The sequence below is a fragment of the Myotis brandtii genome, unplaced genomic scaffold (genome assembly GCF_000412655.1).
Source record: "Myotis brandtii unplaced genomic scaffold, ASM41265v1 scaffold855, whole genome shotgun sequence".
Classification (NCBI taxonomy): Eukaryota; Metazoa; Chordata; class Mammalia; order Chiroptera; family Vespertilionidae; genus Myotis; species Myotis brandtii.
In genome coordinates, this window is record NW_005371476.1 from 109,708 (window position 1) to 120,337 (window position 10,630).

At 49.5% G+C, this 10,630-nt stretch overlaps 1 protein-coding gene across 3 annotated transcripts; it reads right to left on the minus strand.

Annotated features, from left to right (window-relative positions):
• Positions 1-348: 348 nt before the first annotated feature.
• Positions 349-9,983, minus strand: EXOSC2 (exosome component 2). 3 transcript variants are annotated; one of them, XM_005884796.2, is made up of 9 exons: positions 9,823-9,975; positions 8,480-8,581; positions 6,335-6,380; positions 6,011-6,100; positions 4,939-5,004; positions 4,410-4,478; positions 3,049-3,225; positions 2,342-2,470; positions 1,327-1,831 (listed from the first exon to the last, which is right to left on the minus strand). In XM_005884796.2, exons 1-9 carry the CDS (start codon positions 9,942-9,944, stop codon positions 1,751-1,753), a joined length of 882 nt encoding a protein of 293 aa, XP_005884858.1. In that variant the 5' UTR covers positions 9,945-9,975; the 3' UTR covers positions 1,327-1,750. The 3 variants fall into 3 exon arrangements, with proteins under 3 accessions (XP_005884861.1, XP_005884858.1, XP_014387688.1); XM_005884799.2 differs by lacking the exons at positions 1,327-1,831; positions 2,342-2,470 and adding an exon at positions 349-735 and having other exon boundaries at positions 9,823-9,983; XM_014532202.1 differs by lacking the exons at positions 4,410-4,478; positions 4,939-5,004 and having other exon boundaries at positions 9,823-9,976.
• Positions 9,984-10,630: the final 647 nt, after the last annotated feature.

Genomic DNA, 10,630 nt, shown 5'->3' on the forward strand with positions numbered 1-10,630 from the left:
GGTACATGCCCTTGACCGGAATCGAACCTGGGCCCTTTCAGTCCGCAGGCCGATGCTCTATCCACTGAGCCAAACCGGTTAGGGAAGAATAAGATTTTTTTAAAAGCTATTGAGTATTATAAACGAGAAATATACCCTTTATGCCTGGCTGATGTGGCTCTGTGATTGAGTGTCGCCCTATGAACCAGGAAGTCACTGTTCAATTCCCCTTCAGGGCACTTGCCCGGATTGTGGGCTCAATCCCCAGTAGGGGGTGTGCAGGAGGCAGCCTATCAATGAGTCAGTCTCTCTCATTATTGATGTTTCTATCTCTCTCCCCTACCCCTTCCTCTCTGAAAATAAAAATATATTGAAAAAATATATATATGTGTGTGTGTGTATATATATACCTCTTAATTCAAAAACAGCCAAACTGTATTTCAAAATTTTCAGAGTGTTCCATGTTACTCCCATTGAAACTATCCTAGGTTTAAATTTTACTAGGTGAGCCAGGTAGAGTGGTTAGGGCCTCTGGCAGAATTTATATCTGCTACGCCCTCCAACTGTACTCAGTTCTCAAGTATCACAAAGAACACAACAGAAACAGTGCCTTTAAACCATTTTTTTGACATCAGACAAACCAATGCACAGTAATTCTGGCATTTCTTAGTAACTCAGCATCTTGCCCTGGCCAGTGTGGCTCATTGGTGATCTCCGAAGCTGGGAGATCACCTCTCGATCAGTAAGGGAGACAGGCTGCTGGGGGATGCCGTACACCAACAGGTGGCAGGTTCCATGCCCAGTCAGGGCACATACCCAGGTAGGGGCAAATGTGGGAGGCAACAGATCGACATTTCTCTCTCACATCAGTATTCTCTCCCCCTTCCTCTCTAAAAATCAATTTTTTAAAAAAAAAAGTTGATGCATTGCTACTTTAATTATAGGAGGAACATCCAAAATATTCATTCTATTACCGATAATTCAACTTCTTACAAATCACCCTCAATGGCAGGACAGAATAAGGCAGGCTGGTGTGGATGCACTTGAATCTATCAATAGAAGGAACATACGAAGGGAAGATTCCAACCCAGCAAAAGGCTGCTTGGTTAAGTTTATTCTTCTGACTGCTGGGTTAACTTTACCAGCTATATTCAGTGTTGTACTTGTGCTGCAGAGGAAGTGGGAATGGAAGCCAAAACAGACAATTTAGGGTCAAGGAGCCACTTTTGTTGTTGTTGCTGCTTTATTGATTTTAGAGAGGGAGAGATAGAAACACTGATGAGGGAGGGAGACATCAATCGGCTGCCTCCTGCACGACCCTACTGAGGACCAAATCTGCAACCTGGACATGTGCCCTGACCAGGAATCAAACCAGGGACCTCTTGTTCATGGGTCAATGCTCAACCACTGAGCCATACAGCCAAGCTATAAAGGCAATTTCTTGAGGCATTGTGCTTTGTGAAGTGATGGTTAAGTAGAAAAGGAAAGTTTCTTCGTATTATTCCAGATGGGAGTCCACTTGGAACACTGCGTACTTTTAAAGACGCAAAGCCACCCAAGTGCTGGGATGTGCAGGCAGCCCAAGGGGCCAGCAGCGCAGTTCACCTCTCCCAGGTTTGGCCTTCGAACAGAAGAAAGCAGGTCTGTGGCTGGAGGCAGCCCAATGTAGGTCCATGATGAGTTTCGGAGCCACACACGGAACTACAACTCAGATTCTTCACTTTCAAGAGCTGCTCTGTCAGGCACAGTCCTGTCCTTCAGACACTTCTGCCTAGCCCTCCTGTTCCAAAAGTCTCTGACGCGTTTCCATCACAATTTCTTCCATTATTTCTGGCTTTAAGATGTCTTTAATCTGAAAAAGAAAGGAAAAAGTATTTATTCAGAAAAGAAACCAACCACAGCAGACCATCAAATCAGGCCAAATGCAGAAAGCAAGCATGGTTAACATAAGCCTTCTATCTATCTTTCTATGTTTCATTTACCAGAGGCACAGTATTACAGGCTATGATCTGCTAGAAAACTCTCTGGGATACAGCTGACAAGAATAAGATAGGTTTCCAGCACTCACTAGAGAGAGAGCTGAAATCGGAATGGGCAAGATGAAGTCCAGAGGGCTGCTGTCATACCTTCATGTCCCAAACCCTTATACTGACACTAGACACTGAGACTATTACCAGTATCTTGGGGAAAGAGCTCCCAGACGCTCATTAAGGCTGTCCACCGATCGGTTCATACTGCTGGACACGGTAAAGGCATCTGGAGGATGTGCTTGCCATCACCGAGTAAACACTAGAGCCAATGGATAAATATGCAACACCTGCTCCCAGGCCAGTGAGGAAAAGGGAAGCCCTGGGAGGAGTACCTGATGTGGAAGGGATGCCTCATAGCAATACAGGATGCTGGTATCATACAGCATCATCCTCTGAGTTACCAGCGAGACGATACAGTTCCGAAGCCGGGAGATCACCTCTCGATCGGTAAGGGAGACAGGCTGCCGGCGGATGCAAAGGGAAGGGGAGGGAAATAGAAACAGGACCAAAATAAGTGAACGGTCACAGCAAACCACAGAAATCGTTTATAACTCAGTTATCACTCTGAGACTCCAAACCAATCGAATGACTAACTCCAAGCAGGATTCACAAAAATGGCTCCTTGCCCTGCCCAGTGTGGCTCAGTTGGTTGGCATATCATCCCATACACCGAAAGGTCGCTGGTTCTATTCCTGCTAAGGGCGAGTACAGGAAGAACCAATCGATGTTTCTCTCTCTCTTTCTCCCTCCTCCGTCCCCCTCCCCTCCCTAAAACCATTTTTAAAGCATATCCTCAGGCAAGGATTTTAAAAAAGGATGGCTTCTCCAGTGCCTCTTCATTCAGCGACTACCCTACCACTGTGCCATCTGTTGCGGACCTCATCTCTTCAGAAAGAGGGCAATACAATGTTCACGAAACACTTCAAACTAACAGACTACAGCAATAATATAGTTAAACACAGCAAGCCCCACCCCCGGCAGCAGCAGAAGGGAGACCGTGCACCACTCCATCCCGACGGCTACAGTGGTGTTCACGCACCTCCAGGTTTGCAACGAAGCCTCCTGCATCCTCTTCTTTGTGCTCAGGTGTAGGGTAGATCCAGATGAAGCCATTGTTACCCAGAATCACTGAGGCACCACAAGGCAAGTCATGGAAGTGAGTCTTCTGCCGCTTCACCAGGGAGGGGGAAACCTGGACCAAAACACCCTGACCTAGCTAGAGAAATACATCACAAATTAGGTCACTGTGGGATCATCAGTGAGGCGAAGGAAAAGCAAATTACAGAATGCATGTCCTAGTTATAGTGGAATCAGAGTCCTTCTTGTTAGTAGCTTGTTGCTGGTCACCCATCTGCACACACACAGTAATTATTCAGAGAGAACACTTCTAGGTGCATAGGTTGCTGACATATCCCAAGAGAAGGTGACTTTCAATATCCTTCTCTACCATTGTCCTTTGCAATCATCACCACCACACTCGTATCCCAAGAGAAAGTGACTTTCAATATCCTCTACCATTGTCCTTTGCAATCATCACCACCACACTCTAAGCCAGGGCTGGTGCGCTAACTGTTAGAGAAGCTGCAGCCAATGAGGACCTGGCTCGAGTCTCTTGTAGGCAAGGAGCACTGTTCTGCTGCACCTTGACCCCAACCACCTATCTTGCCCACAGATGTGTGACACTGGGCTAGGGGACCGACCAAGGGCGCACATCCACCCCTGGTTCTGACAGGACAGCCCAAATCCCACACCCGGCTGAGGGAGGGTCCGCAGTACCCAGGCCCAAAAGGTCAGCGCACGCAGGGCAACCGACATGGTTGGCTATATCACTCCATTAAGGGAAGGAAATGAAAAGGTTCATTCTGATAAAGCCAAGACACTAACAAGTCATAATTTGTTTTGGGAAGTAAGCTGTCATTTTAAAAAATAGCCTCAACAATGTAACCTCATAGAAGCAAAGCAGTAAAACTTCATTTAGAGGCTCAAGTGAACAATCGTTCCTAGCGATAATAGCCATTTTATTGATCAGACATTTGTCTGAGTTGGACTGTCCTGTTTCATCAGTCCGAGACTTCCCTTTGTTCCACGGCTGCCTCTCAGCCCTGGCCCAATGCAGAGCTGCAGCAGCCACTGGGAGGGAGGAGGGAGCAGACAGCAGGGCCTCAGGGTCCTGGGTCATAGGGGCTTCTGCCAGAACAATCTCGTCAGTAAAAAAAGGGTAAGAGTTGTCATCCACCACAACGCTACCGGCCCATGGCTGTGAGGCAATCATTAGTGGGACGCCAGCCTGGGGCCCTAACTTCTGGGGTTCTTTACGTCAGAATCCCAGAGCGCGCCGAGGATTCAGAAACGGACCTGAAGTCTCGGTCGGCAAACAGGAACAGCAAGGGCCCAACTTACCTTTCCGTATTTCAGGCTCCTCGTGTGCAGGGAAACAGCTCCGTCAGAGAACACTGCCTGCACCTCAGCCTGGCCAGGGTGATGAAGGAACACACGTTCTTCATGCCATGTGCATCCCGTGTCCATGGTCCCCCCCTCCATCCTTTCCTCCCACCCAACAGTCCCGCTTGGCAGTCTTTGGCCGGGAGGACATCGCTGTGACCCAACCTCTCCCTCTTACTTGTCATGAGTATCTTGCTATGAACAACCTTTCCTACTCCCTGGGATAAAAGCTAATGTCATTAAGAAAACTTGAGTCTAGCTTAAAGCAGAGGCCACCATTAGCTACAAGACCCAAAGAAGTGACTTAGCCGCCCAGATGTGAACAAGAGCTGGAGAGTCAGCCTGTGTGAAGTACTGGAGCAGGGCTGCCGCAGAGCCCTTGACACTCCATCTGGGACTCGGATGTGTTTCCTGTGGGAGACACAGTTTAAGCCCCACTTCCCAGCCCCACATAAGCATAGAGGCTGCAGTGCACGGTGCAGGATACACTGATGAGGTCCCCTTCCTGCAAGAAACCTCTCATGGCCAGCTCATCCTCTGCAGATCTTCTCCTCTGAAACACACACAGGCAGGACGTTACTAAGTCAGCTCCTACAGAAGGGCCTCTCTGCTTCCTTTTCCTCACTCGCTTCGAGATCTCGGAAAGCAGTCACAGCACCCAAACACCCGTGTAGGTCACCCGTGCCCCTCAAGGAGACGAGAGCGACAACCACTTACAACCTTCCCACGGCTCTTCTCCTTCTCCCTCCTCTGAAAGTATTCAAGCTCCGGACATGATATTCAGAACCCTCCGGATACAGCCCAGCCTCCTTTCCCAATGACCTGCCCGGGCAGCCCTGCCCGCTCCGGCAGGACCCGACCGCCTCCAGCCTGTGTCTTTGCTCACACATTCCCCTTCCTCTCAGATATCCTGAGTTCATCCTTGAAATTCTATCCATCCTTCAAGGACCAACTCCAGTGCCCACCTTTCCTACGAGTTTCCTTCACTGACATTAATCCTCTTTCTGTACAATCCCACACTCGTTTGTGCTTCGACTGCCAGGTATTTGGATGTTACCGCACATCCCTGGTAGTCTGTAAGCTTTCAGGAACTCAATCATGCCTCCTTTGTCCTGCACTCTCCACAGAACCCAGCACAGGGAGGAGGGAAAGGGAAACCATGGCATTTTACAAAAGGCTGCAGTTGCCTGGAGTAACCCAATGCCACCCAATTCCTGGAATCGAATCTAAATGCAAAACACACTTTTCAAGGAACACTTCTGTGCAAAGCTGATGTTCCCAGAAGGAAAACAATTAGCACTGAGCCTGAGAGCTTCTTTTTCCAACTCTCTTTTGGGGTTCCTCCCCATGGACACTCCGGATCTTACTACACCCCAACTGCTGCCTATGTGGGGAGGCCTGGACCAAGTGAAAAGCCTGCGTGTACATGGGGCAGCAAACTTCACAGCAGACCAACAGGAGTAAACGGGGCCACCTCGAGGTAAAGCAGAGTCCTCTGGTGGAGCAAAAGACCAGCGCTCCCGGCAGCAAAGTACACAGGCCCAGCTGTGGCCCCTCACCAGCTCTCCTCCTGGAAGGTTCATGGATGACAGAAGCAAGACTGAATCCAGCCTGGAGTTCGTCTCCACCTTCCACCTCTTCTGTTGAACCTAGAAACAGAAAGAAATTCCACACCTGGACACATACTCCAGGGACAAGACCTCACAACATGAGCGACCAATAATCCCCCAAATACCAAGCCAACTGTTTACATCTCAGGTCACAAGCAAGAGCCAAATGCAGTGACTGCTTTGTTCACGTAACTGCACACAGAATGCCTATCCCGCTCATTAAGTCACCAGCTTGCTTTTACTATGTAAAGACCAAGATGACAGCGACTTTACCTCTGTGATCCTCCCCACTACGATGTCACCCACTTCACCATTGTATCTGAAAGATAAAACAAATGGTGATCCATCAGTGGACTTTAGTACAAAACCAAGCACTACTTGAGATTTCAGTTAAACAGGATGAGGGCCTTGAGTCGGTACCACATTTAGTGACTTCAAACAACTATGCTGTTGGGACTTATTCTCAGGCACTGATCACTTTCAACATTCCTAGAGTACACAGTCTTTGTTAACTATTCTCAAGCAAACATTTACTACAAGCAGTTCATGAAGCCTGAACATCTATATTGTCAACTACACGGCAATGATAATGGGATATTTTATCATGGAATACCTCTGGTGGGCTACAGAACACAGGCGGGTTCTGCATCAGCCAAAGGAGGAGAGAGGAGAGTGAGACCGCACACCCCTCAAACGCGTCTACCCACTGTCTCCCCCACCCACTGGCAGCTCGTCCCGGCCCCTTTGCTAGCTCTTCACCCCAATCCCAGTGACATGCTGAAGGCTCCGTCCCTGGGCCTCTTCTCTTTCCAGCCCACACTCACCTCTCTGTGAGCTCATCCAACCTAAAGGCACGGGACTGTACCATTCCCCTGAATTCCAGACTCCAGGCAACTGCTGGCTCCCCAGCACCTCTAATAGGCATGACTAATAGGCATTTTCAAATGTAACAGACCTAAAACAAAGCGTCCCAGCAGTCCCCCTCCTCCATCACAAACTGATCCCCTCCCAGTGTCACCATCTCAGTAAATGACAACTCATCCTCCAGCTGCTCAAGCCAAAAACCTTAGGATCTTTTTTTTTTTTTTTTTTTTTTTTTTTTTACAGAGAGGAAGGGAGAGGGATAGAGAGTTAGAAACATCGACCAGCTGCCTCCTGCACACCCCCTACTGGGGATGTGCACGCAACCCAGGTACATGCCCTTGACCGGAATCGAACCTGGGACCTTTCAGTCCGCAGGCCGACGCTCTATCCACTGAGCCAAACCGGTTAGGGCAAAACCTTAGGATCTTAAGAGGAGTTCTTGAAAGATAGAAATCTCAATATCAGTCTGTCTGTCTGTCTGTCTGTCTCTCTCTCTCTCTCTCTCTCTCTCGGACAAGTCCAGCAAATCCTGGCTCTACCTTCAAAATATACACAGAAAATAAAGGGCATCCCACTTGGAAAGGAAGAAGTAAAGCTATCTTTACTCACAGACATGGTCTCATATTTAAAAAACAACAACACTGAAAAATAAAATATCCAACACCCTTTCATGATAAAAACACCCAGGACACAAAATACATACAGAATTAATCACTCTCCACTTTACTGCTACCACCTTAGTCCAAGCCACCATCACTTCAGCTGGTAAGACCCCTCAACTGTCTCTGTAAGCCTGTCCCTGTCCCCCTGCAGTCTCCCCACAGCAGCCAGAGTGATTTTATCAAAACAGAAGCCAGATCATGTCCTCCTCCTGCTCCAGCCCCTCCAGGGGCTTCCTGGATTACACAGGTGGAAGTCAAAATGCTTCTCAGGGCTGCAGGGCAGGCCACCAGCTCAGCTCCTACTCTCCCTTGCTCACTGTTCCAACCCCAGTGGTCTCCCTTCTGGGGCTAGCCTACACTGAGCCCTGTGCTAAGTACTTTACATGCACCTTTTCAATGGACTCTAATAAAAACCATAGGAGTGCCCTGGCTGGTTTAGCTCAGTGGATAGAGCATCAGCCTGTGGACTGAAGGGTCCCAGGTTTGATTCCAGTCAAGGGCACACGCCTGAGTTGCAGGCTCGATCCCCAGTAGGGGGCGGGCAGGAGGCAGCCGATCAATGATTCCCTCATCACTGATGTCTCTCTCCCCCTTTCCCTTCCTCTCTGAAATCAATAAAAATACATTAAAAAACACACACACAAAAAAAACGTAGGCGCTAGGTTGTGATATTACCCTCCTTTTACAGAGGAGATAACAAAGGTTTGGAAAGGCCAGGCAATGTGGGGAAATCTTCGAAGCCCACACTTTCCTAGCCACCTATGCATGTTCCAAATCGCAGACCCCCAGAATGACAGGGCAGGCGGGAGGCGGGTGGTAGGGCCTGGCAGAAAAGGCCTGGCTGTGCAAGGTGGACGCTACAAGACAGAGAATACACACCTTTTGTTCTCACCTGGTTTTCAAAGCTTTCACACAGATCAACTTGTTTACTCTTTCCACAGAACCAGCCACAGATGCAATAAGTTTCTCTTCCCCCATGTAAGTCCCATGGCCCCTGTTGCAAGAGGAAGACACAAAGGATACCAGGGTAACACTTGAGATGCGCTCTCCCGTCAAGAACAATGTATTCCTCCAACTAACAGGCTCCTCCTCCCTCCGAGCCTGGCTTTTCTGCGATTGCTCTCTGACTAGCACACTTGCTACTCTAGAGAGCTACATGGACATCCCTCTCATCTCACTCAGGTCTACACAAATGGCACTTTTTCCATCAGGCCTACGCTGACCGCCCCATTTAAAATCGTCACCTACCCCACGCTACCACCCCCACCATATTCCCAGCCACATGCCACTTCGTCTGCTCAACTTTTAATTTTTTTCCCACTGGATTCATCATCAAACATCCTGCATAACTTGTTTGTTGTGCTTATTGTTTATCATGTCTCTCCCGGTTAGAATATAAACACCACCAGATTTCTCAGGATCCAATAAGCTCACACTAAAAGGTGAACGGGCAATTCTGTAAATGCTGCACCCTTCTTAGATGTACATGTGCACTTCTCCTCCCCAGCAAAAAAGAGGAAACACCACTAGTATTTATCTATGATGGTGGTATCATGGTGGGCTTTGCTTCTTTTCTTAAGGATCTTATTTAATCCTCGTTACCCTATCAAATAGTTAGCTATTAGCACTATTTTCCAGATGAGGAAACCGACTTTGGAGAGGAAGTACAATTCATGGGATGGCAGCACTGGAACCCACACTGTCAGACTCAAGGGCCTGCCCTCTTAACGACGACACATTGCACGGCGCTCAGCTTCGAAGGTGCATATGCACTTGGGTGCGTGTAGCACAATACACGTGTTTGCCTTCAGCCCAAACACGTACTGATTCCGAAATGGTGCACCTGGCTAGGAGATGACGCAGGCGGCGGAGGAGGAGGCCCAATCAGGAGTCCGCTGTCCCCCCTAAGAGGCCCCTGCTCCGAACCCTCCCCCTTTTCCAGGTCTCCGGCGAGGAAGGCTCAGAGAATTGGGCCTCAGGCCGAGGAACCAAGATCCCGGGCCAGCAGAGGACGGGAGAGAAGGGCTCCAAGGGTCTGGGACAAACGCACACGGGGACACACAGGATGCGGGGAGCAGCAGCCCAAGGCCTTATAAAGCGGGGACGCTCGTGAGATGCGCTCGGGGTCCCGCGGGCGCTTTATCACCGGGAACAGGGGCCCAGGTTGTGGCCAGCGGGCCACGTGCCGAGCCCTGCAACCGCCCTTCGTGGCCGAGCCCCCAGGTCCCCACGCACCGCATGAAGCCCGTGTCCGTGGTGATGGTGTCCCCCGGCACCACCAGGTGTTTCTTAGTCTCGCGGCCCAGGCTCTCGCTAAGAGGCTTGCGAGCGACTGGGAGCCTCATCTCCATCGCCATCTTGGCGCCAATGAATTGCGCAGGCGCGACCCGGCCGAGAGCCGCGAGATCTCGTTCCGCAATTCCCGGCCGACGCTCGGGGAGGGGGCGGGGCCTCGGAGCAGTAGCCAATGGGAACTCGTGCTCTGGCGTCCATGATCACTATTGGCAACAGTTAGGCTCATGTTAAGGGAAGGAGGGAGCAGCATCGCCATTTTTGCTACGGGAAGCCTGCACCTGGGTAATAAAATCTCATGTAGGGTGTTGGACTTTTTGCCAAAACGGCCTCGCAGTCATCGTCCAGTTTATGGTTTTCCAGGGTCAGAGATAATTGAGTGTGGCCCTCTGAGTTTCCTTCCAGCTCATTGTGTGAATGAGCGCAGGAGGACACTATGTGGACGGAAAGAAGAGCCCGCTTTCGTGCTGTTCCTACTAGTAGTGCCGCCAGAATTCCACATCACTGCTGCCCCGTGGGGCCGGCTCAGCACCCACCATCATCTACACCCCCAAACGGTGCTCTGGGTGCCGCTTCGTTCTTTCATAGCGACTTTTGAATGAGCTGATTTACTCTAACATTTCATTTGTAAAAACAAGAAACTGTTTGAGAAAACATTCAAACTTCGCAAGGCAGGTTACATTTGGTAGGCAAGTGGGCACATAATATGAAGATCTTCGCTTATATTTCCTCAGACATGAATTGAGTGCTC

Excerpts from the sequence above, each read along its gene's own strand:
- EXOSC2 (XM_005884796.2), bottom strand. The coding sequence starts at position 9,944 with ATGGCGATGGAGATGAGGCTCCCAGTCGCTCGCAAGCCTCTTAGCGAG. Across the intron at positions 8,582-9,822 it reads ACGGACACGGGCTTCATGCG|GGGCCATGGGACTTACATGG; the intron begins GTGCGTGGGGAC and ends CTCTTGCAACAG. Across the intron at positions 4,479-4,938 it reads AGGAAGGGGACCTCATCAGT|GCTGAGGTGCAGGCAGTGTT; the intron begins GTATCCTGCACC and ends CACCCTGGCCAG.